At 43.6% G+C, this 27,266-nt stretch overlaps 1 protein-coding gene across 2 annotated transcripts in view; it reads left to right on the top strand.

Annotated features, from left to right (window-relative positions):
* PLCG2 (phospholipase C gamma 2) overlaps positions 1-27,266 on the top strand; it is a 214,117-nt gene that overhangs the window by 54,344 nt on the left and 132,507 nt on the right. For both annotated transcript variants that reach the window (XM_073659786.1, XM_073659785.1), the window contains exons 3-11: positions 1,314-1,457; positions 3,002-3,095; positions 9,893-9,940; positions 18,584-18,668; positions 20,032-20,115; positions 20,302-20,342; positions 20,761-20,833; positions 26,061-26,162; positions 26,318-26,436. In XM_073659786.1, coding sequence (XP_073515887.1) covers positions 1,314-1,457; positions 3,002-3,095; positions 9,893-9,940; positions 18,584-18,668; positions 20,032-20,115; positions 20,302-20,342; positions 20,761-20,833; positions 26,061-26,162; positions 26,318-26,436 — 790 coding nt within the window. The remainder of the gene's footprint in view (positions 1-1,313; positions 1,458-3,001; positions 3,096-9,892; positions 9,941-18,583; positions 18,669-20,031; positions 20,116-20,301; positions 20,343-20,760; positions 20,834-26,060; positions 26,163-26,317; positions 26,437-27,266) is intronic.

Raw genomic sequence — 27,266 nt, 5'->3', positions numbered from 1 at the left:
TCTTGGAGCAATGACATGCTGACACTTGGGGTCTTGGAGCAATGACATGCTGACACTTGGGGTCTTGGAGCAATGGCATGCTGACACTTGGGGTCCTGGAGGAATGAGGTACTCACACTTGGGGCCCTGTAGCAATAACATACTGACACTTGAGGTCTTGGAATAATGATATGCTGACACTTGGGGTCCTGGAGCAATGACATGCTGACACTTGGGGTCCTGGAGCAATGACACTTGGGGTCCGGGAGCAATGACATGCTGACACTTGAGGTCTTGGAGCAATGGCATGCTGACACTTGGGGTCCTGGAGGAATGATGTACTCACACTTGGGGCCCTGTAGCAATAACATACTGACACTTGAGTCTTGGAAGAATGACATGCTGACACTTGGGGTCCTGGAGCAATGACATGCTGACACTTGGGGTCCTGGAGCAATGGCATGCTGACACTTGGGGTCCTGGAGGAATGATGTACTCACACTTGGGGCCCTGTAGCAATAACATACTGACACTTGAGGTCTTGGAATAATGATATGCTGACACTTGGGGTCCTTGAGGAATGACGTACTGACACTTGGGGTCTTGGAGCAATGGCATGCTGACACTTGGGGTCTTGGAGCAATGGCATGCTGACACTTGGGGTCCTGGAGCAATGACATGCTGACACTTGGGGTCCTGGAGCAATGACATGCTGACACTTGGGGTCTTGGAGCAATGACATGCTGACACTTGGGGTCTTGGAGCAATGGCATGCTGACACTTGGGGTCCTGGAGGAATGAGGTACTCACACTTGGGGCCCTGTAGCAATAACATACTGACACTTGAGGTCTTGGAATAATGATATGCTGACACTTGGGGTCCTGGAGCAATGACATGCTGACACTTGGGGTCCTGGAGCAATGACACTTGGGGTCCGGGAGCAATGACATGCTGACACTTGAGGTCTTGGAGCAATGGCATGCTGACACTTGGGGTCCTGGAGGAATGATGTACTCACACTTGGGGCCCTGTAGCAATAACATACTGACACTTGAGGTCTTGGAATAATGATATGCTGACACTTGGGGTCCTGTAGGAATGACGTACTGACACTTGGGGTCTTGGAGCAATGACATGCTGACATATCTCACAGTAAAGTAATTGGAAATGCTGGCATGGTAAAGGTTTTAGCAACTTGTAACCAACTTCTGTAAAACTGAAGCCGTACAACTGAAGCTATTACAGCTTTACAGAGCGAAATACAAGCTTGTTATTTGTGGAGGGAAATCTAGAAGTCAAGTTCTGTACTGATTGGGAATCTGCTTACTTGCAGTGGACCTGTCCGAAATCAAGGAAATCCGCCAGGGGAAAAACTGCAAGGATTTTGAACGCGGTAAAGCCTCACGGTTAAAGGAAGATTGCTGTTTTACTATCTTCTATGGAAGCCAATTTGTCCTTAACACATTAAGTCTGGAAGGTAAGCTAAGGCTCAAGACACAGTGGTGACCCTAATAAATCAGACCACTAGGCTCTGGTCACAGAGGGGCTGAAACCAAATTTCTTACTGCTACGTTGGTTATAGTATACTTTACTTAATTGAGAAAGTTCTCTTAGCAGAACAGACCTAGGGACATGGGACCATTTTTTTTATTCTTGTGGACTATAAGTCTGCAAAAAGAAGATGGACCAGACAAACATGGAAATCTGACTAAACCCTTACTGTCTGACAGCACAATGCAGCCTATACTCTGTCTATACAGCAGCAGACAGGCTGTCATAAAATAGCCTGCCTCTTCTAATCGCCCAGTGTCGACTTCTTACTGACATGCCTCTTCTCTTCGGCAGGCGTCGAGTCCTTACTGACATGCCTCTTCTAATCGCCCGGTGTCGACTTCTTACTGACATGCCTCTTCTCATTGCCTGGCATCGAATCGTTACTGACATGCCTCTTCTCATTGCCTGGCATCGAATCGTTACTGACATGCCTCTTCTCATTGCCTGGCATCGAATCGTTACTGACATGCCTCTTCTCATTGCCTGGCATCGAATCGTTACTGACATGCCTCTTCTCATCGGCCAGCGTCGAGTCCTTACTGACATGCCTCTTCTCATTGGCCGGCGCCGAGTCCTTACTGACATGCCTCTTCTCATCGGCCGACGTTGAGTCCTTACTGACATGCCTCTTCTCATCGGCCGGCGTCGAATCCTTATTGACATGCCTCTTCTCTTCGGCTGGGGTCGAGTCCTTACTGACATGCCTCTTCTCATCGGCCAGCGTTGAGTCCTTACTGACATGCCTTTTCTCATAAGCCGGTGTTGAGTCCTTACTGACATGCCTCTTCTCATCGGCAGGCGTCGAGTCCTTACTGACATGCCTCTTCTCATCGGCCGGCGCCGAGTCCTTACTGACATGCCTCTTCTCATCGGCCAGCGTTGAGTCCTTACTGACATGCCTCTTCTCATTGCCTGGCATCGAATCCTTACTGACATGCCTCATCTCATCGGCCAGCGTCTAGTCCTTACTGACATGCCTCTTCTCATCAGCCGGTGTTGAGTCCTTACTCACATGCCTCTTCTCAATGCTCTGCATTGACTAATTACTGACGCGCATCTTCTGATCGGTCGGCGTCTACTCGTTACTGACATGCCAATTCTCATTGGCCAACAACGACTCGTTACTGACATGCCTCTTCTCATTGCCCGGCGTCGACTCCTTACTGACATGCCTCTTCTCATTGCCCGGTGTCGACTCCTTACTGACATGCCTCTTCTCATTGCCCAGCGTCAACTCGTTACTGACATGCCTCTTCTCATTGCCCGGCGTCGACTCCTTACTGACATGCCTCTTCTCATTGCCCGGCGTCGACTCCTTACTGACATGCCTCTTCTCATTGCCCAGCGTCAACTCGTTACTGACATGCCTCTTCTCATTGCCCGGCGTCGACTCCTTACTGACATGACTCTGCTCACCTGCCAGCATCGAGTCCTTACTGACATATCTCTTCTGCTTTTACCCTGCAGCGGACTCTGTGGATGATGCTGAGAAGTGGAGAGGCGGGTTGAATATTTTACTTGAAGAAGTGAATTTGGCTTCCACGCCAAACATCATAGAAAGGTGTGTGCAAATTCTTAATATTCTCTTAGGGTACAGAGGTAAAAATCATGCGCCAATTGGCGCGCCACGTGTGAGCGAAGCTTCGTCCTCACGTCCAGATGTGGTATATGACAGCAATGCCAGTGGCCATACATCCTAAAAAAGTGTTTTCCCAATATAGCAAGTTATCTCTTATCCAAAGGATGGGTTCTAACCTGCTGATGGCTGGGGGTCAGCTATCCCCACAGTGATCCCGAGAACTGGGCTCTGTCTTGGATGGATGGACGGAGTGAAGGTCCATTCATTGTCTGTGGGACTGCCGGAGAAAGCCTAGTGCTCTGCTATTTCCATCAGTCCCATAGAGAATGAATAGAGGCTGAGCACTCACACCTCTGTTCTACTTAAGGCGGCTCCAGAGCTCCATTCTTGGGATTGCTGGGGGTCCCAGAAGTCAAGGCTGAAAGTGTTGACACCCTTGAAATTGTTCCAGAAAATGAAGTATTTTTCCCAGAAAATTGTTACAATTAAACATCTTTTGTTATACACATGTTTATTTCCTTTGTGTGTATTGGAACAACACAAAAAAAAAGAGATAAAAAAGGCAAATTGGATATAATTTCACCCAAAACCCCAAAAATAGTCTGGATAAAATTGTTGACACCCTCAACTTAATATTAGGTTACACAACCTTTGGAATAAATAACTGCAATCAGTCGCCTCCTATAACCATCATTAAGCTTCTTACACCTCTCAGCTGGAATTTTGGAAGACTCTTCTTTTGCAAACTGCTCCAGGTCTGTCATATGTGAAGGCGTCTTCTCCCAACAGCAATTTTAGATTTCTCCACAGGTGTTCAACGGAATTTAGATCCGGACTCAATGCTGCCACTTCAGAACTCTGCAGTTCTTTGTTTCCATCCACTTCTGGGGGATTCTTGAAGTATGATGGGGTCATTGTCCTGCTGGAGACCCATGACCTAGGACGCAAACCCAATCTTCTGACACTGGGCACTACATTGCGACCCAAAATCCTTTGGTAATCTTCAGATTTCATGATGCCTCACACACAATCAAGGCACCCAGTCCCAGAGGCAGCAAAACAACCCCAAAACATCTGTGAGCCTCCACTATATTTGACTGTAGGTACTGTGTTCTTTTCTCATTCCATTTTCGGTAAACAGTAGAATGATGTGCTTTAACAAAAAGCTCTATCTTGGTCTCATCTGTTCATAAGAGGCTTTCCCAGAAGGATTTTGGGTTACGCATGTAAATTTTGGCAAACTGCAGTCTAGCTTTTTTTTAATGTCTCTGTGGCAGCAGTGGGGTCCTCCTGGGTCTCCTGCCATAGCGTTTCATTTCAGTCAAATGTCGACGGATAGTTTGCGCTGACACTGATGCACCCTGAGCCTGCAGGACAGCTTGAATTTATTTGGAACTTGATTGGGGCTGCTTATCCACCATCCGGACTATCCTGCATTGCAACTTTTCATAAATTTTTCTCTGCCGTCCACATCCAGGGAGATTAGCTACAGTGCCATGGGTTGTAACTGTCTTGATTATGTTGCACACCATGGACAAAGGAACATCAAGATCTCTGGAGATGGACTTGTAAACTTGAGATTGTTGATACTGTTAAACAATTTTGGTTCTCAAGTCCTCCGACAGTTCTCTTCTCCTCTTTCTGTTCTCCATGGTTAGTGTGGCACACACAGACACACAATGCAAAGATTGAGTCAACTTCTCCCATTTTTATCTGATTTCAGAAGTGATTTTCATATTGCCCACACCTGTTACTTGCCACAGGTGAGTTTGAACGAGCATCACATTCTTGAAACAAAGTTGTCTACCCACAATTTTGGAAAGGTGCCAACAATTTTGTCCGGCTTATTTTTGGGGTTTTGTGTAAAATGTCTAATTTGCCTTTTTTTCTCTGTTTTTTTTGTGTTGTTCCAATACAAAGGAACGAAACATGTGTATAACAGAACATGTGTAATTGTGATAATTTTCTGGGAGAAATATTTCACTTTCTGGAACAATTTCAAGCGTGCCAACACTTTTGCCCATGACTGTAGGTAGAGGATATCTTGCAATTTTGGGAAGACCTCCAGACTAAAGTTGGTGCAAATCATACAAAGCATATTAGATAATTGCCTAACTTTTCACGTTTGCTCTACTAAAGGGTTATGTGTCGTTGTGCTGATCACCATTTGTCATGACTTAACCCCTTACTGACATTGTCAGTAATAGTACGTCCCTGTGCTCTGGTACTTATAGACCAGGTACGTACTATTACGACATGGCAATTGCGCCCACACACAGGCTGTGCTGGGGTGAAAAACTCACGTGGATTGCCTGCCATGCACGAGCGATCCAAGCATGGCTTTTTTTGGGGTATCTAACAACCGTGAAACATGCAGGGTGGGGACTCTAGCATGTCACTTGATACATGGTGCATACCCGAGTACCCGATGCAAACTCTAGTAGCGACCACTTGCGCTCAAGAGTAATGACAACTTATTCAATATGATGACCTAATGTTATCAAATTCTGTGTCGTACCTCTGGGTTCAAAATGTTCACTATACCCCTTGATGAAATCCTTGAGTGGTCTAGTTTCCAAAATGTGGTCATTTGTAGGGGGGGGGATCCACTGTTTAGATGCATCAGGGGCTCTAAAAACGTGACATGGCGTCCACTCTCAATTCCAGCCAATTTTGCATTCAAAAAGTTACATAGTGCTCCTTCCATTCTGGACTTTGCAGTGCGCCCAAACAGTGTATTTCCCCCATATGGGGTATCAGCATACTCAGGAGAAACTGCACAACAGTTTTTGGGGTCCATTTTCTCCTCTTACCCTTGTGAGAAACTCAGGAGAAATTGCACAACAAATGGTATGGTGCAATTTATCCTGTTACCCTTATGAAAATGCTAAATTGGGGGATGAAAAACATTTTTTGTGGGAAAAATGTGAAAATTTTATTTTTACGGCTGAATGTTATAAACTTCTGTGAAGCACCTGGGGGTTCAAGGTGCTCACCATACATCTAGATAAGTTCCCTGAGGGGTCTAGATTCCAAAATAGTGTCACTTATGGGGGGTTTCCACTGTTTAGGCACATCAGGGGCTCCCCAAACGCAACATGGCGTCCGCTAATTATTCAAACAAATTTTACATTCAAAAAGTCTAATGGCGCTCCTTCCCTTCCGAACCCTGCAGTGCGCCCAAACAGTGGTTTTTCCCCACATATGGGGTATCGGTGTGGTCAGTAGAAATTGCACAATACATTTTGGGGTCCATTTTCTCCTGTTCCTTTTGCAAAATAAAAAATGTTGGATCTAAAGTAACATTTTTGTGGAAAAAGGTTAAATGTTCATTGTTTTCTTCCAGATTCAAAAAAATTCCTGTGAAGGGTTAATAAACTTATTGAATATGGTTTTGAGCACCTTGAGGGGTGCAGTTTTTAGAATGGTGTCACTTTTTGGTATTTTCTTTCATAAAGACCCCTCAAAGTCACTTCAAATGTGATGTGGTCCCTAAAAAAATGGTTTTGTAAATGTTGTTGGAAAAATGAGAAATCGCTGGTCAACTTTTAAGCCTTATAGCTCCCTAACAAAAAAAATTTGGTTCCAATATTGTGCTGATGTAAAGTAGACATGTGGGAAATGTTACTTATTAACTCTTTTGTGTGACATACAGTACAGACCAAAAGTTTGGACACACCTTCTCATTTAAAGATTTTTCTGTATTTTCATGACTATGAAAATTGTACATTCACAGTGAAGGCATCAAACTATGAATTAACACATGTGGAATTATATACTTAACAAAAAAGTGTGAAACAACTGAAAATATGTCTTATATTCTAGGTTCTTCAAAGTAGCCACCTTTTGCTTTGATGACTGCTTTGCACACTCTTGGCATTCTCTTGATGAGCTTCAAGAGGTAGTCACCGGAAATGGTTTTCACTTCACAGGTGTGCCCTGTCAGGTTTAATAAGTGGGATTTCTTGCCTTATAAATGGGGTTGGGACCATCAGTTGTGTTGTGCAGAAGTCTGGTGGATACACAGCTGATAGTCCTACTGAATAGACTGTTAGAATTTGTATTATGGCAAGAAAAAAGCAGCTAAGTAAAGAAAAACGAGTGGCCATCATTACTTTAAGAAATAAAGGTCAGTCAGTCCGAAAAATTGGGAAAACTTTGAAAGTGTCCCCAAGTGCAGTTGCAAAAACCATCAAGTGCTACAAAGAAACTGGCTCACATGAGGACCGCCCCAGGAAAGGAAGACCAAGAGTCACCTCTGCTTCTGAGGATAAGTTTATCCGAGTCACCAGCCTCAGAAATAGCAGGTTAACAGCAGCTCAGATTAGAGAGCAGGTCAATGCCACACAGCGTTCTAGCAGCAGACACATCTCTACAACAACTGTTAAGAGGAGACTTTGTGCAGCAGGCCTTCATGGTAAAATAGCTGCTAGGAAACCACTGCTAAGGACAGGCAACAAGCAGAAGAGACTTGTTTGAGCTAAAGAACACAAGGAATGGACATTAGACCAGTGGAAATCTGTGCTTTGGTCTGATGAGTCCAAATTTGAGATCTTTGGTTCCAACCACCGTGTCTTTGTGCGACGCAGAAAAGGTGAACGGATGGACTCTACATGCCTGGTTCCCACCGTGAAGCATGGAGGAGGAGGTGTGATGGTGTGGGGGTGCTTTGCTGGTGACACTGTTGGGGATTTATTCAACATTGAAGGCATACTGAACCAGCATGGCTACCACAGCATCTTGCAGCGGCATGCTATTCCATCCGGTTTGCGTTTAGTTGGACCATCATTTATTTTTCAACAGGACAATGACCCCAAACACACCTCCAGGCTGTGTAAGGGCTATTTGACCAAGAAGGAGAGTGATGGGGGGCTACGCCAGATGACCTGGCCTCCACAGTCACCAGACCTGAACCCAATCGAGATGGTTTGTGGTGAGCTGGACCGCAGAGTGAAGGCAAAAGGGCCAACAAGTGCTAAGCATCTCTGGGAACTCCTTCAAGATTGTTGGAAGACCATTTCCGGTGACTACCTCTTGAAGCTCATCAAGAGAATGCCAAGAGTGTGCTAAGCATCTCTGGACACTCCTTCAGGCTGGGTGCCCACGTAGCGTTTTTCAAGCGTTTATGCTGGGGAATTTCCGCAGCGTAAACGCTTGTGAAACGCTAGGTAATCCGCACCCCATGGTCCCCAAGGGGATTCCGCATGTTCTATGCACATGCTGCGGATTTTTCCGCAGCGTTTATGCTGCGTACAAAAATCCGCAGCATGTCATTTAATTTTGCGGAAGCGCGACGGAATGGCCGCCATTGACTTGCATTGAGACGCATAGAATGCGCGTCTGTACATTTGACAAGCGGATTCTATATGCGTTTGAATGTGCGGATGGTACCCAAGTCTGGAGGAGAGAAGACTCTCATCCAGACCTGGGTACCATTGTACCTGTAAAAAAAAGAATAAAATAACAAATAAAGTTTATACTCACCTTTCCGTAAGGCTTCTCTCTGAATGCCAGCATCGCTGAAGGACCTTCGGTAACGTCACAGTCATGTGACCGCAGGCCCTTCACCGCTCTGTCTCGCGATATGCCGGCAGCCGGGAACCAGACAGGAACGAGCGCTGCAGCCACGTCGGGGCATCGGGGGTGAGTATAGCTTTATTTTATTTTATTTTTACGGTTCACACTGTATAAATCCATGCCGTTTGCATGGATTTATACAGTGTGACCTAGTTGTCAAGCACTTTCCAAGTGATGCTATCGCCTGGAAAGCGCTTGTCAATCTGCATGTGAATCCGCATGTATTCTGCAGGAAAAACGCATGCACAATCTGCATGCGTTTTTTCTGCCAGGGAGATGCAGAACTGCTGCAGAAATTTTCTGCTTCATTTCTGCATCGTGGGCACATAGCCTCAAGATTGTTGGAAGACCATTTCCGGTGACTACCTCTTGAAGCTCATCAAGAGAATGCCAAGAGTGTGCAAAGCAGTCATCAAAGCAAAAGGTGGCTACTTTGAAGAACCTAGAATATAAGACATATTTTCAGTTGCTTCACACTTTTTTGTTAAGTATATAATTCCACATGTGTTAATTCATAGTTTTGATGCCTTCAGTGCGAATGTACAATTTTCATAGTCATGAAAATACAGAAAAATCTTTAAATGAGAAGGTGTGTCCAAACTTTTGGTCTGTACTGTATCTCTCTGATTTAAGGGCATGAAAATTCAAAGTTTGAAAATTGCAAACTTTTCACCAAATTTCCGATTTTTTTCACAAAGTAATGCAAGTGATATCGAAGAAATTTTACCACTGTCATGAAGTACAATATGTCACGAAAAAACAATCTCAGAATCAGGGGGATCCGTTGAAGCGTTCCAGAGTAATTACTTCATAAATTGACAGTGGTCAGAATTGTAAAAATTGGCCTGGTCATTAACGTGAAAAACAACCTTCGGGGGTAAAGGGGTTAAAGGGAAACTCCATAAAAACCCCTGGATTTTCCCATTCTAAATATTCAGTAGGGTCTTGCTCCATATAAGTGATATAAGTAAGGCATACCTCTTTCTGAAGTACTACCTGCATTCACTGGTGACACAGTTAACCCCCTGGACATTTAATGGGGTCGGACGCCATTACCTCCGGTCTGTTGCAGAAGGAGCTGACGGCTTCCCAGCACCGGGATGAGGATATCACTAATGTGGCCATTGTGTTTCTAGAGGGAACTTGGTCCTGGGTTGAGTTGACCATCAAGGTTTTTTGTTTTTTTTCGTGTGTGTTCTTAGTTGGCTGAGGAAGCAGATCTACTCCGTGGATCAGACCAGAAGGAACAGGTAAGATGACATTCTTCACTTCTGAGAAAGTAAAAGTACCCGCTCGTCAGATTCCAATGTAAGAAAAAGTTATTGTAAAGTTATAGTCTGCACTCTGTTTGGACGGTGTGAGTGCTATCGTCTGTTTGGATGACCCAGGTTGACTTTTAGGAGTAGAGAATAAAGTCCTTTTTTCCCCATAAATAGCACTATGCTCCTCCCTGGGCCATGTCCGGTGGTGCAGCTCGACTCTATTCAAGTGCTGCAATACCAGGCAAGGAATATGGAAAAGAGTGGCGCTATTTATGATCAAAAAGCAGACTATTTTTTTTTAAAGAATCTAAAATAATCTGTTACATATAAAAGGATATTTAGCACCAGATCTTTCATAGTCCTTTATAATCTCATGAGAATACAGGTCACTGCCTGCCACAACATCAACACACTCTTCTCCAGAAATAAGCATCCGTGGATAACACTGAGGCCATGATGTCTAATGCTGGCCATACACAAGATCGGCGTTGACTGAATGTTCGTTTGGCAGACATCTCTCTCCCGGCTCTCTGCTCGTGTTTTTAATGAAGGGAAAAGTTTATCTATCGTAAAAACAAAACGATTAGTCATTGAGATTCCAATGGCCGGATTCTTTTTTTCCCACAATATCATCTGTTAGGGAAAAGCCAGGAGACCCCCATACACATTGGACTTCATCTATTGTGTATGGGCTTTACGACTGGGACCTCAAACTTTCCTCCACATCCCTCCTAAAATCCTATTATCCAGGTCCTAATAAACCTAATGCCATACGTAGAAAGGTCACTGCCTTCATCAAAATCAACACACTCCTCTCCTGAAATACTATAAGTTGCAGCACTTCGTTCATTGTTTCTAACAATGTGATCCCAGACTCCTCTCTACAGCTCTCCTGAAATCATGACACCATACCGATCCTCTTGAGCGAACAGGTCACTGCCATCCCCAAAATCAACACACTCATCTCCTGAAATACTATAAGTTGCAGCACTTCCTTCATTGTTTCTAACAATGTGATCCCAGACTCCTCTCTACAGCTCTCCTGAAATCATGACATCATACCGATCCTCTTGAGCGAACAGGTCACTGCAATCCCCAAAATCAACACACTCCTCTCCTGAAATACTATAAGTTGCAGCACTTCGTTCATTGTTTCTAACAATGTGATCCCAGACTCCTCTCTACAGCTCTCCTGAAATCATGACACCATACCGATCCTCTTGAGCGAACAGGTCACTGCCATCCCCAAAATCAACACACTCATCTCCTGAAATACTATAAGTTGCAGCACTTCCTTCATTGTTTCTAACAATGTGATCCCAGACTCCTCTCTACAGCTCTCCTGAAATCATGACATCATACCGATCCTCTTGAGCGAACAGGTCACTGCCATCCCCAAAATCAACACACTCCTCTCCTGAAATACTATAAGTTGCAGCACTTCGTTCATTGTTTCTAACAATGTGATCCCACACTCCTCTCTACAGCTCTCCTGAAATCATGACACCATCCCGATCCTCTTGAGCGAACAGGTCACTGCCATCCCCAAAATCAACACACTCATCTCTTGAAATACTATAAGTTGCAGCACTTCCTTCATTGTTTCTAACAATGTGATCCCAGACTCCTCTCTACAGCTCTCCTGAAATCATGACATCATACCGATCCTCTTGGGCGAACAGGTCACTGCCATCCCCAAAATCAACACATTCATCTCCTGAAATACTATAAGTTGCAGCACTTCGTTCACTCTTTCTAACAATGTGATCCCACACTCGTCTCTACAGCTCTCCTGAAATCATGACACCATACCGATCCTTTTGAGGTCACTGCCTTGAACGAAATCAACAAACTCCTCTCCTCAAATGCTATATGCTGCAGCACATCGCTCACTGTTTCTTACAATGTGATCCTACACTCCTCTCCATGACGCTCCTAAAGTCATGACACTATCCCGATCCTCTTGAATGAACAGGTCACTGCCTTCCACAAAATCAGTCCACTCTGCGCCTTCTGCTGAGATCATCAACGTGGCCTTGCTGGATATAAGTTTGTGTAAAAGTATTGATCATCATACAATTCTCCATTCAGATACCATTTTGTAAAGACAAACACTGATTTTGTTCATTTTTTTATGTAAAAGCCTAGCATAGTGGTTACCAATCTCTCGAGCCGTCGAAAAACTACAACTCCCAGCAGATTTCTTAGCAGCTGGAGAAATCCTTAACAGAACGGCGACTCTTAACCAGACTTAATGGGTCACTGTTTCCATTCTCATGTGATCTAAGCCTTTCTTCCATTGTCCTGGGGTCTCAGAACCAGGAAGGTTCATTTAGGAAGTACAGGATGTGATTTTCCTCAATGTTTCGCCCATGAATTGGATTAATCAACTTTCTCAGAGACTGAAATTATTTCATTGTTCTATATCAGGAAAAAACTTCATACCAAGTTATTCCATAAAGGGAAACATTTTTTCCCATTACTTTAGAGCATTTATAGAACCTTGCTTTGTGCTGATGAGGCAGAAAAGGCCCAAACAGATCCGTCCACATACAGTCAGTTGAAGCAATTAGTGTAAAAGGAAAAGCAGATCCAGGGCTTAATGCTAATTTATAAAGTGAAGGATTATTGCCAAGACCACTGTGGCCCATTTATTGCCAGAATCCATCGGGGTACCAATGGTCAGCCCCATATTGTTAGGACCACCACAGTCAATTCAATTTGTAAATGGAGAGAACAACTGATCAAGACCACGGAGCAGTATAATATTGTAAGACAGAGAATCAGGGCAAGTGGAAATCCACTTATGGTGTAATATTCATTGCCCCAGCAGCACAGAGGATTTTAGTAACCAAGACTGCTGAATATGGATATACCTGTCAGGGGCAGTGTAGTTTGGCAGCAGAAACTGTGAGGATTATGGTAATGTACACAAAAGCAGGATAGGAGCCTGTAGAAAGTCAGGTCATAAAAATGATGACAGCAGCAGAAGATGAGTGTGTGACCTTGGAGGAGGCAGTGACCAGTCCCCTTCTAATAGGTGTTATATGAGTAATTCCACAACTACACAAAAGCAGGATAGGAGCCTGTAGAGAGTCAGGTCCTAAAAATGATGACAGCAACAGGAGATGAGTGTGTTGACCATGGAGGTGGCAGTGACCAGTCTCCTCCTCATAGGTGTTATATGAGTTATTCCCCAGCTACACAAAAGCAAGATAGGAGCCTGTAGAGAGTCAGGTCCTAAAAATGATGACAGCAACAGGAGATGAGTGTGTTGACCTTGGAGGAGGCAGTGACCAGTCTCCTTCTAATAGGTTTTATATGAGTAATTCCACACCTACACAAAAGCAGGATAGGAGCCTGTAGAAAGTCAGGTCATAAAAATGATGAGAGTAGCAAGAGATGAGTGTGTTGACCTTGGAGGAGGCAGTGACCAGTCCCTTCTCATAGGTGTTATATGAGTAATTCCACACCTACACAAAAACAGGACAGGAGCGTGTAGAGAGTCAGGTCATAAAAATGATGACAGCAGCAGAAGATGAGTGTGTTGACCTTGGAGGTGGCAGTGACCAGTCTCCTTCTAATAGGGGTTATATGAGTAATTCCACACCTACACAAAAGCAGGATAGGAGCCTGTAGAGAGTCAGGTCATAAAAATGATGACAGCAGCAGAACATGAGTGTGTGACCTTGGAGGAGGCAGTGACCAGTCCCCTTCTAATAGGTGTTATATGAGTAATTCCACAACTACACAAAAGCAGGATAGGAGCCTGTAGAGAGTCAGGTCCTAAAAATGATGACAGCAACAGGAGATGAGTGTGTTGACCATGGAGGTGGCAGTGACCAGTCTCCTCCTCATAGGTGTTATATGAGTTATTCCCCAGCTACACAAAAGCAAGATAGGAGCCTGTAGAGAGTCAGGTCCTAAAAATGATGAGGGCAGCAAGAGATGAGTGTGTTGACCTTGGAGGAGGCAGTGACCAGTTCCCTTCTAAAAGGTGTTATATAAGTAATTCCACGCCTACTGAAAAAAATGTACTGTAGATTTCACTGTAAATCCATGCCAAATCTGCAAGTTATGAGCTGACTGATACAGATCCAAAACAGCTTGAAAAGGGTGAAATCTGCGGCAAAAATCTGCAATAGAAATGTGTAAGTTTTACTCAAATCAACCAGCAGAATTTCAAGCTTTTTAGTCCCTTCACCCTACTAGTGATAAAGGGACTGCAGAGTGAGACTCCGTCCACCATAGATTTACGAGACAAAATCGCACGGCCATTGATCACCGCTGCAGCTGGCAAATACAGTGCTAGCTTTTAACAGTAGAAAGAGCAGCGCAGAGTATTTCAGCAGAAGAGTATGCTGATTTTGTGGGAAGCCTTGTCTTAACAGAGTCCCACTGTGTAAAGTATGTCTGAACTGAGACTCATCCGGATATCTTCAGTGTCCAGCAGCTAAACCTGTGGCGGGAAATACCGCAATGGATTTCTTTTTTTCCTTTTTGCAGAAATTGTCCTCAGTGCACGTACCCCGGGGCTTCACAGATATGAATGCAAAACACATGACAATGCTTCCCTTTACACATTAACCTTTACTTTTGTTGATTGATCGCTTGCTTTGCATAGAGGGAAATAGGAGTACATTTATATTACATGATAAAAAAAATTTGCTTATAGGGAATGGAGTTTTGGTGACTGTATGTTGGTATAATTTGAGCACTGTATGGCGGCATTAACATCGGCATCGTGGCACTGGTAATTAACACTGTGCATTATACTATCTGTGCGGTGTAGGATCGTGCCGGTTAGCATTGATACCTGTATGGGAGTGTTCTTTGTCCAACATTGTGCACTGTTTGGCGCTTTTACTTAAGGGAGTCATGTGCGCACTGCATGACAGTTCATCATATACAGTGGGGAAAATAAGTATTTGATACACTACTGATTTTGCAAGTTTTCTCACCTACAAAGAATGGAGAGGTCTGTAATCTTTATCGTAGGTCACCTGTGAGAGACAGAATCTAAAAATAAAAAACAGAAAATCACATTGTATGATCTTTACATAATTAATTATCATTTTATTGCATGAAATAAGTATCTGATCACCTACCAACCAGCAAGAATTCTGTCTCTCACAGACCTGTTAGTTTTTCTTTAAGAAGCCCTCCTACTCTGCACTCATTACCTGTATTAATTGCACATGTTTAAACTCGATACCTGTATAAAAGACACATGTCCACACAATCAATCACACTCCAACCTCTCCACCATGGCCAAGACCAAAGAGCTGTCTAAGGACACCAGGGACAAAATTGTAGACCTGCACCAGGCTGGGATGGACTACAGGACAATAGGCAAGCGGCTTGGTGAGAAGGCAACAACTTTTGGCACAATTATTAGAAAACTAGATGGTGGCCCGATTCTAACGCATCGGGTATTCTAGAATAGGTATGCGGCCGACCGGGCGCAATCAGCAGAGCGGTATTCAAATTTGGCGCCAAAATCGCTGATTGGTCGAGGCCGGCAACCACGACCAATTAGCAAAGCGGTGTTAAAATTTGGCGCCTATATCGCAGATTGGTCACGGCCGGCGGTCGCGACTAATCAGCAGAGCGGGGTTTAAATTTGGCGGCAATATCGCTGATTGGTCACGGCCAGCGAACGCGACCAATCAGCAGAGCGGGGTTTAAATTTGGCGCCAATATTGCTGATTGGTCACGGCCGGTGGTTGCAACTAATCAGCAGAGCGAGGTTTAAATTTGGCGCCAATACTGCTGATTGGTCGCGGCCAGCGACCGCGAGCAATCAGCAGAGCGTTGTTTAAATTTGTCACCAAAATTTCTGATTGGTCGCGGCCGGCGACCGCGACCAATCAGCAGAGCGGGGTTTAAATTTGGCGCCAATACTGCTCATTGGTCGCGGCCTGCAACCGCGACCAATCAGCAGAGCGTTGTTTAAATTTGGCGCCAATCTCGCTGATTGGTCGCGGCCGGCCACCGCGACCAATCAGCAGAGCGGCGTTTAAATTTGCCGCCCATACCGCTCATTGGTCGCGGTGGCCGGCCGCGACCAATCAGCAGAGCGGCGTTTAAATTTCCCGGCCATCTCCCTGATTGGTCGCGGTCGGCCACCGCGACCAATCAGCACAGCGGCGTTTAAATTTGCCGCCCATCTCGCTGATTGTTCGCGGTCGGCCGGCTACTGCGACCAATCAGCAGAGCGGTGTTTAAATTTGCCGCCCATCTCGCTGATTGGTCGCGGTCGGCCGGCTACCGCGACCAATCAGCAGAGCGGCGTTTAAATTTGCCGCCGATATTGCTGATTGGTCGCGGTGGTCGGCCGCGATTAATCAGCAGAGCGGCGTTTAAATTTGCCAATCAGCATCGTATTAGTGTGGGCCCGGGAGCGGCGCTGCTTGTGCGGCTCCGTATTAGCGAGGACCGGGGAGCGCCGCTGCCTGTGCGGCTCCTTCTGCTGCGAGAAGCCGGGAGATGAGCGGCTGCTCGCAGCAGAAGCATCCCGACCGGCGGCGCCGCTCCCCGGTCCTCCGTTCACACTTGATATCAGGAAATCAGCGGGCCGGGCCGCTGATCTTCCGACGTTAGCCGCATGGAGGTCAGCGGCGCCGGTCGGGGTAGTTGTACTGCTAGCGCCGCTCATCTCCCCGCTGCATCGCCGCTGACCTCCGTCCGCCAGATGAGCCGCTAACGGCCGCCATCTTTTTTCAGAAATCCCGCGGCGCTGATTGGCCGCTGCCGGACCAAAGAGCGACGCGGGATTTCCAGGACAGACAGACGGGATAAGACAATTATATAGTAGATGGAAGAAACACAAGATGACTGTCAATCTTCCTTGGTCTGGAGCTCCATGCAAGATCTCACCTCGTGGGGTAAGAATGATTTTGAGAAAGGTCAGGAATCAGCCCAGAACTACACGGGCAGACCTGGTCAATGACCTGAAGAGAGCTGGGATCAGTCTCAAACATTACCGTTAGTAACACACTACGCCGTCATGGATTAAAATCCTGCAGGGAACGCAAGGTCCCCCTGCTCACGCCAGCACATGTCCAGGCCTGTTTGAAGTTCACCAATGACCATCTGGATGATCCAGAGGAGGCATGGGAGAAGGTCATGTGGTCAGATGAGACCAAAATATAACTTTTTGGAATCAACTCCACTCGCCGTGTTTGGAGGAAGAAGGAGGATGAGTACAACCCCAAGAACACCGTCCCAACCGTGAAGCATGGTGGGGGAAACAAACTTTGGGGATTCTTTTCAGCAAAGGGGACAGGGCCACTGTACTGTATTGAAGGGAGGATGGATGAGGTCATGTATCATGAGATTTTGGCTAACAACCTCCTTCCCTTAGTAAGAGCATTGAAGATGGGTCATGGTTGGGACTTCCAGCATGACAATGACCCGAAACACACAGCCAGGGCAACTAAGGAGTGGCTCCGTAAGAAGCATTTCAAGATCCTGGAGCCCCGAAACCTGAAAGATCTGGGAAGATCTGTATGGAGGAGGGGGCCAAAATCCCTGCTGCAGTGTGTGCAAACCTGGTCAAGAACTACAGGAAACGTCTGACCTCTGTAATTGCAAACAAAGGTTTCTGTACAAAATATTAACTTCTGTTTTTCTATTGTATCAAATACCGTACTTATTTCATTAAATAAAATGCAATTTAATTCTTTAAAGATCATACAATGTGATTTTCTGGTTTTTATTTTTAGATTCTGTCTCTCACCGGTGAAGTGACCTACGATAAAAATTACAGACCTCTCCATTCATTGTAGGTGGGAAAACTTGCAAAAGTCGGCAGTGTATCAAATACTTATTTCCCCCACTGTATACGTTACTCCACTCACGTTTGGTTCCAGAAACTCTGAATTTTATAATGAAGTAGAAACCAGAAAAACAAGCTTGTTCCCTGCCTCCGTAACCGTACAGAAAGCACCTTGTTACGGAAAGCAGAGGTGAACAAAGGTTAACCATGAACCGGGGAAACAAAATCAGGCCAAACTGTTGCAGAGTTTATGGGCTCGCAGCTACAAGGTTGTGAATAATATTCTGTATTAATCTGCCCTGCACTGTTTCATTAAAGTCCGGCCTGTCTTTCACACATTAAAGGGATTATTCCCATCTTCCTAACTGGGGTATTTTCGGAGAGTGCATGTAAATCGAAGAAATTTAGCAATTTACTGTTTTTTAAAATTTTCATCCGTTCTTGAGATATTAACACTTTTCTTTTGTTTACAGCTCGTTGCCTTGGAGACCGACCACCTGCGAGGCAGTAAAACAAGCTGAGTGCTTACAAGTCCTTTTTTCTATTGCGCTTATAAGTGCTGTTTTAAAGCTAACCAGGATCACTGGAATGCTCTGACTCCTAATCCTGGCGCAGTGCTTACAAGCTACAGAGCAGAGGTGGTCGGTTTCCTAGGCAATGAGGCGTAAACAAAGGAAAAGTGTCCATATCTCAAGAACGGTTGAAAATTTTAATAAGCTGTAAATTGTAAAAGAGCTTGTTTTTACAAGCACTATCTGACCGTATCCATCTGTGAAGATGGGAGGAACCCCTTTAAAGTTTAATTATATGGTGATGAATACATTTTATTTGTTATTTTCCCTATTTTCCAGTATTAGCATTCGGGAGCTGAAGACCATACTCCCTCAGATTAACTTCAAGGTCGGAGGGGCAAAAGCGCTGAAAGACAAGCTGGTGGTAAATGTCCATTGGTTCTGCTTGGTACTCAATTATCCACCCAGAAGAAATGGTCTTTGTTAAGAAATTTTAAAGGGATTGTCCATTTTGCATAATCATTTTTTTTTTTTTTTTTGCAACGAGAGTCCCCCAACTATAATCTGATTGCAGATAATCTAGCTGCAGAGACCCCCATCGATCATTTGCAGGCAAACATGGGAAAAAAGTGTTTCCTTCCTCTGCAGCGCCCCCCACGGGGAATATGGAGAATTACACAGTTCCCAGTTAAATCAGTGGGCTGTCTATGCAATGATTGGCCATGCAGGGTCCTCCAGACTCAAGTTTTTGGATTATATATTATGGCAGAAATAAGTGGGTGTCCGTTCATGGGTTTGATTTTTGATCAACCTGCTCCCTCAGTGGCTGGCTTTATGGCCAGTTCACATGGCTATTTCTTATCCTTAAAGGGGTATTCCCATCTCATAAATGTATGGAATATATATGGCATGCCATAAATGTTTGATAGACCCAGGAACCATGTCTTCGGAATGGAGGTCGCCCAATTCCCACCTCGTCGACAATGTGAATGGAGAGGTGGCTCTTGCCATTGACTTCTATGGGAGTTCCAAACATAGATGAGGCACTAAAAACAAAATCAATAAGGATGTCAGGAGATGTTCCTAGTCTGGATAAGGACTTATTGGGGTTATCTCACGGGAAGGTTTGCTCGGCTGTATTCAGAACTCCTATAGGAATAAATTGAGACAGCCACTCACTGGTGGACACCGGGGGTTCCCTTTTTGGAAACAGATGTGGCTCCCACTTCTGTGATCCGCACCCATTTATGGGATATCCTATTGACATGACATTAACTGCTAGGCCATATTACGGCTGGATGGTCATCCCATTGCATACTCCAAGTTCTTGTATGGCCACCGTGGTGTGTGTCCTTTCTTTGCCCTCTATGTTGATATGCCCGTCTATCTTGCTTGTGTTAAAGGGGTCTCCAAGATCCTATCTAAATATGTATTAGGTGTAATAATAATAATAATATTAGCAAATACCTCCAATTAGAAATTTAGTATAGTTCTCCCGATAAGCTATGTCACTTACCTCATGTGCAGGGCATTGTAGTAGCTTAGATATCCATGGTTACAACCACTAACAGCTAACTGCCACTATATGATTGGTCGTAACCTTGGATACCTAATCTACTACAATGCCCTGCACATAGGGTAAGTGACATAGCGAATCAGAAGAACTATATTACATTTCTAATTGGAGATATTTGCTAATATTATTATCATTATACCTACTACATATTGGGATAGGATCTTGGAGATGGGAATACCCCTTAAATAGTGTTTTATTCATTATTTTACAGGACATTGGGATCCCCAGAGACGACCTCACTTTTGAGCATGTACATACGTTCTACAAAAAAATGATGTTTGATCATCAGAGATCCGTAAGTGCACAAAACCCGAAAAGTTAAACCAAGTCGTACCCTATTGTTCTGCATTTCTATGTGTTGTCCCTTTCGGACTATGCTTTGTCCTCCATCTTCTTGCACAATTTTAAGACCCCAAGTCTCCATGTTGATTTTGAAGATTGTGCAAACACAAAGTAAAATATATATATTTTTGCTTTGCAGATTTTGGATGAATTCAGGAAAGATTCCGTATTTATTTTGGGGTAAGAATCAATTATTTGAGACTATTTTACAGCAATAAAAATGTCAAAATTCACATTATTGCAGAATTACAACTTGTAGCATGCCCTGAAAGCCACAGGTTGGAGGCAATCATTTTATAACATTACCTCGAGGGGTGCTTAAATCCTGCCCCCAACCCTGGCTCATGCTTGAAAGCCCAAATTTGGACAGGGTTTATACAAAAAACTGCCCATTTTCAGCCAAGGTGTCCCAGGAAATGTAACTAAGACATAGTAGGTTTAGTGGTCTTTTAAGTGTCATCCATTAGTATTTGGGTATGTGAAGGCCCGGACTGGCAATCTGCCAAGGCGGGCATATGCCCGGTGGGCTGGCGGCTCTGAACTACAAAGTGGGCTGCCGCATATATGTGTAACGTGCCAATCTGGTTGTATGTTACAGAAACATTGATCGAGCCGATGCCTCCGCCGTTCATTTGCACGACTTTCAAAGGTTCTTACAACATAACCAACAGGTGAGTAAGTGCCCGGCTTGTGATCTTAATAAGAAAGCTACCATTATTCTTCTCTCCTCGGTGGTTTCTGGGATCAGATAGTACTATGGTCCAAGATTTCCAAATGTATGTATCAGCGAGATTAGGACCCACAATGAGGATTCAAGGCTACCTGGAAGTTTCAGAAGACTGACGATTCACAGAGTATTGTAAATGTTTCGCCCTTACACGTCATTAATGGGTGTGTATAATTGTGATGCTCACTTTTATTTAAGGGTTTAATATACCTAAAATAATAAACCTTTAGGGGTCTACAGCTTCTATGCAGACTCATGCATCTCCATGGTAACAGACTACAAACAAATCCAATGCAGTCTGATCCTGCAGTTGCTTCATTCCTACTGATGCAATGGGGCATAATCCTGACTGCAAAACCAGGCCAGCTAAAGGAAACCCACATGCTTCTCCGTACCTCCCATACAGTTTTGTCTATATAGTCTAGACAGATGGCTTTGAGAAAGAAAGATAGATATAGATAGATAGGTCTTCACATCAGGATATCTATCATCAATTTATCTATCTCACAGCTGCAGTATAAACCAGAAGTTTCCATACACTATATAAAAAGACACATATTCATGTTTTTCTCAATATCTGACATGAAATCAGAATAAACTTTTCCCGTTTTAGGTCAATTAGGATTACCATCATTTGTAATATTTGCCAAATGCCAGAATAATGAGAGAGAGAGAATGTTTTAGGACATTTTATTACTTACTGCAAAGTCAGAACTTTACATCCATTTCATTAGTATTTGGTACCATTGCCCTTAAACTGAATGACTTGGGTCTGACTTCCACAAGCTTCTCACAATAGTTGGTGGGAATTTGGGCCGATTCCTCCTGACAAAACTGGTGTAACTGATCCAGGTTTGTAGGTCGCCTTGCTCACACCGGCCTTTTCAGCTTTGCCCATAAATTTTCAATAGGATTGAGATGAGGGCTCTGTAATGGCCACTCCAAAACATTGACTTTGTTATCCTTAAGCCAATTTGTTACCATTTTGGCAGTATGCTTCGGGTCATTGTCCACTTGGAAGACCAATTTCTGCCCAAGCTTTAACTTCCTGGCTGATGTCTTGAGATGTTGCTTCAGTATTGCCACATGATCTTCTTTTCTCATGATGCCATCTATTTTGTGAAGTGCACCAGTCCTTCCTGCAGCAAAACAACCCCACAACATTATGCTGCCACCACCGTGTTTCACAGTTGGAATGGTGTTTTTAGGCTTCCAAACTTCTCCCTTTTTCCTTCAAACGTAACGATGGTCATTATGCCCAAAAAGTTAAAATTTTAGTTTCATCAGACCGCAGGACATGTCTCCAAAAATTAAGGTCTTTGTGCATTTTCAAACATTAATCTGGCTTTTTTATGTTTCTTTTGGAGTAATGGCTTATTCCTGGCAGAGTGGCCTTTTAGCCCATGTTGATACAGTACTCGTTTCACTGTGGATATTGACACAATCTCACCAGCTTCCGCCATCATCTTCACAATGCCTTTTGCTTTTGTCCTTGGGTTGATATGCACGTTGGACCAAAGCACATTCATCTCTGGGACACAGAACCCATCTGCTTCCTGAGCGGTATGATGGCTGGACATTCCCATCTTGTTTCTACTTGCATATAATTGTTTGTACAGGTGAATGAGGCACCTTCAAGGATCTTATAATTGTACCCAAGGATGAGCCAGACTTGTGCAAGTCCACAATTCTCTTCCTGATATCTTGGCTGATTTCTTTAGACTTCCCCATGATGCTGCACATAGAAGCAGTGTGTTTCAGGTGGGCATTAAAATACATCCACAGGTGTGTCTCTAATTAACTCAGATATTGCCAAAAAACTATCAGAAGCTTCTAAAGACATGACATCATCATATGGGCAGTGCAGAATTGTTTAAAGGCATAGTAATCTTAGTGCATGTAAACTTTTGACTCTGTAGTAAGTAATAAAAATGCCTTAAATCATTCTCTCTCTCTCTCATTATTCTGGTATTTGGCAAATATTAAAAATTATGGTAATCCTAATTGACCTAAAACAGGAAAGGTTTATTCTGATTTCATGTCAGATATTGAGATAAACATGCAGATGTGTCTTTTTATACAGTGTATGGAAACTTCTGGTGTCAACTGTTTATCTATCAATCCATCCATCCATCTATCTTTCCTTCTATCTATCTATCTATTGTGATTCTTTGGATAGAATGAAATCCTTTCCATCAGAATATTTGCAGATAATGGTTGCCCACTGATAACAAATAAATCCAATCAGCATGTAGATGAATCTCGGAGGACAGGACATGACTTTTTATTTTTTTTTCCCATTATTGATACAAGCACCTTTTTTATATTGGGCTTTCTAAATAAAATCTCTGCCGTTGCGGCATGGCATTTATTGTGTATCCATTCATAATAGAAATTTCTTGCTCATTTAATTATAATTATTCAAAAGCGATAAAAATAATAATACAATTTTTTTTTTTTGAAAAGGAAAAGTAAACGTCCCATTATGTGCATTGTGGTGCGGGCTGATCAATAGAGCGAGGTTTTGAATATTCTGCCTCCGTTCCGGCTGCAGCGGGGGTGCGCCATTCAATGTTTGCGGATATTTAACATTTTCTATGCAAATAAAGAAGAAGCTGCTGCTGGGAAAATGATTTGTTCTCTGCACCTACAATGCCACCCAAAGACCATCATTATTATCTGGATAGATGGAGATTAGCTTTTTTTTTTTTGCATATGGAAATGGCCTGTCCTCCCAGTGGGATGAGGGGATGAAAGCGAACATTGCCTTTCTTTGTTCCGGATTTGCATGGAGTAATTATATCTAACTTAGGCTTTTTTATCACCCACCTCGGTGCGCCAGTCAATGCCATAGATAGTGAGTGGCAGGGTCAGCCGCTGCTTGTATAACATTACAATGGTCTCATCTCCTGCTCTCAGCTATCCCAATTAACCCTACTAATCGGCCCCTTGCTGTAACCCTTTCCTGACCACAGCCAGTTACGCCACTCCGACCCCCCACACAAATGCATGCATGAATGTCCCCTTTTTCCAAACCTATTTTCTTAGTCCTCCAAAAATATTTTGGTTACGAGGTCTCCTTCTTTCGGGACCTCCAGCAATCTGTGATTGATTCCAGGAACAAGTGTTTTGTTTCCCCACAGTGCCCCTACAGGGGACATTAAGTTTTACACTGAGTTTATTAAAATCATGTATATGCCGGGTTCTCCAAGTAAAGAGGCATCACTTGTAACACCTATTGGTCCTGTTTGGGGTACCCTTCCTAAAAATGCTTTCTAACTGGGACAGTTCCTTTTTTCACCTCCACCCTTGCTGCAGTTTTGGCTAATGCTTCCATATGAAATAATGAGCAACCAATATTGTCCGCCTGTGATTTTCTACCACAATTTACACCTACGCTATGGGAGTATGTGAGCAGCTATGACAAGAAATGTGCTGGTAGAAAATCAGAATGTTGACTCCTCTCATAATAGAACCTTCTATGGACCCCTGAGCTTGTGTTATGCCCCCTTTACTGGTCTCATCTTCTCTCTTTAATTGAGCTTTATTGTGTTCTTTTTCAATTTCTTATTTATACATGCGAACATAAGTCACGCCCAGGCTCTAAAAAGCTCCACCCCCGAGGAACATTCATTGATAATTGTAGACTCTATTCATACTAGTGCTTCCTATGGACCCCTGAGCTTGTGTTATGTCCCCTTTACTAGCCTCATCTCTTTTTAATTGGGGACACTGCTAGATGTAGAGGCGTTATTGCATTATTTGTCTTCATTGTTAATTACATATATGAACATAAGTTACACCCATGCTCTAAAAAGCTCCACCCCTGAGGAACAGTCATTAAAATATGTTGACTCTACTCATAAGTGACTTCTATGGCCCCCTGAGCTTGTGTTAAACCTCATTTACTAGTCTCATCTCTTTATAATTGGGGTCACTACTAGATGTAGAGGCCTCATTGCATTATTTGTCTTCATTGTTAATTACATATGTGAACATAAGTCACGCCCATGCTCTAAAAAGCTCCACCCCTGAGGAACATTCATTGAACTATGCTAACTCTAGTCATAACAGTGCCTTCTATGGACCCTGAGATTTTATTATGCCCACCCCCTTTACTGGTCTCATCTCTTTTTAATTGGGGACATTGCTAACTGTGGAAGCCTTATTGCATTATTTGCCTTCATTGCTTAATTGCACTCATACCAGTGCTTCCTTTGGACCCTTGAGCTTGTGTTATGCCCCCTTGGATTATTTGTCTTCATTGTTAATTACGCATGTGAACATAAGTCACGCCCATGCTCAAAAAAGCTCCACCTCTGAGGAACATTCATTGAAATGTGTTGACTCTACTCATAAGTGGCTTCTATGGCCCCCTGAGCTTGTGTTATGCCCCCTTTACTGGCCTCATCATTATTTATTTGGGGTCACAGCTAGCTGTAGGGGCCTTATTGCATTATTTGTCTTCATTGTTAATTACGCATGTGAACGTAAGTCACGCCCATACTCTAAAAAGCTCCACCCCTGAGGAACATTCATTGAAACATATTGACTCTACTCATAAGTGGCTTCTATGGCCCCCTGAGCTTGTGTTATGCCCCCTTTACTCATCTCATTTCTCTTTAATTGGGGACACGGTTAGCTGTGAAGACATTATTTGTCTTTATTGCTTAATTATACATGTAAACATAAGTCACGCCCAGGTTCTAAAAAGCTCCACCCCCGAGGAACATTCACCGAAATATACAGTAAGTATCTAAGTAAAGCTATATTGTCAGTTCAGAAATAAATTTAGGAATTAAATGATTTGTGCAGAAAAAGGATGAAATATCGTTTATTGTGAAAGGGTTAAAATATTGCTGGCCTATTCTTAGGATAGGCCATCTATATCAGATGGGTCTGGTGACCACTGCAGACAGCTCCATACTTTCGGTGGTGGCAGTTTCTGGTATTGCAGCTCAGTCCATTCACCTAAAATATTACTGAACTGTAGTGAGCAAAAATAGGACCCTTCAGTCAGCTGATGGGCATGATTGTCGGGAGTCGGACCCCCACTGATGGCTTAGAAAACCTCTTTAATAAAAACACTCCTTTAAAAACTTTGTCGGCGTGATGATGACGATTTGCTGAAGGGGATGTAGTATATTATCATTTTTTTATTGTCTCAAAAGGAATCCTCGGCCCAGGATCTTAATAAGGTCCGGGAACGCATGACGAAATTCATTGATGACACTATGAGGGAGACGGCAGAGCCCTTTCTATACGTGGACGAGGTAAAGGAAACTCTAGAAAAATCGGAAAGTTTAACTCAGAAAGTCATCATTTAACTCTCTCCATTCTGGCAGCTCAGCCACATTTAGAGGGGTTCTCCACATTCGGCTGCTTGATATATCCTAACCTTATTCATATGGGCTTGGTTCTCTTTTAGTTTCTGACCTACTTATTTTCCAAAGAAAACAGCATCTGGGATGAGAAATGTGATGAGATTACTGTACAGAACATGAATAATCCGCTGTCACATTACTGGATCGCTTCCTCACATAACACGTAAGTATTGATGAAGGTTTAATCCTGTGCGTGCCAGCGACGATCTGCATCTCATGGTCTCTGGAACACCTCTGGCACCCGAAGAGTGAAATAAACCCAATGGGGATGTTCTATTCCTTGTGTGGTAACAAGTGAAGGTCAGACATATGTAAGGCACAATCTAACCATCCACAGAGAACTGATGCCAGCGCATATCCAACAATGAACACCATTTTACAGCTTAAATATAGAATTCATCAACATGAAAAAATGAATCACTTCATAAACACATAACTGTATGTATCTTGTTCTGATTCTGCATTACCTCCTGTATTATACTCCAGAGCTTCACACACTATTCTGCTGGTGCAGTCACTGTGTACATACATTACATTACTGATCCTGTACTGGTCCTGAGTTACATCCTGCATTATACTCCAGAGCTGCACTCACTATTCTGCTGGTGCAGTCACTGTGTACATACATTACATTACTGATCCTGTACTGGTCCTGAGTTACATCCTGCATTATACTCCAGAGCTGCACTCACTATTCTGCTGGTGCAGTCACTGTGTACATACATTACATTTCTGATCCTGTACTGATCCTGAGTTACATCCTGTATTATACTCCAGAGCTGCACTCACTATTCTGCTGGTGCAGTCTCTGTGTACATACATTACATTACTGATCCTGTACTGATCCTGAGTTACATCCTGTATTATACTCCAGAGCTGCACTCACTATTCTGCTGGTGCAGTCACTGTGTACATACATTACATTACTGATCCTCTACTGATCCTGACTTACATCCTGTATTATACTCCAGAGCTGCACTCACTATTCTGCTG

The sequence above is a fragment of the Phyllobates terribilis genome, unplaced genomic scaffold (genome assembly GCF_046119375.1).
Source record: "Phyllobates terribilis strain yellow unplaced genomic scaffold, ASM4611937v1 Scaffold_14__1_contigs__length_39327217, whole genome shotgun sequence".
NCBI lineage: Eukaryota > Metazoa > Chordata > Amphibia > Anura > Dendrobatidae > Phyllobates > Phyllobates terribilis.
The sequence above is the reverse complement of the archived record's forward strand: the minus strand, read 5'-3'. Positions and strand labels throughout refer to the sequence as shown.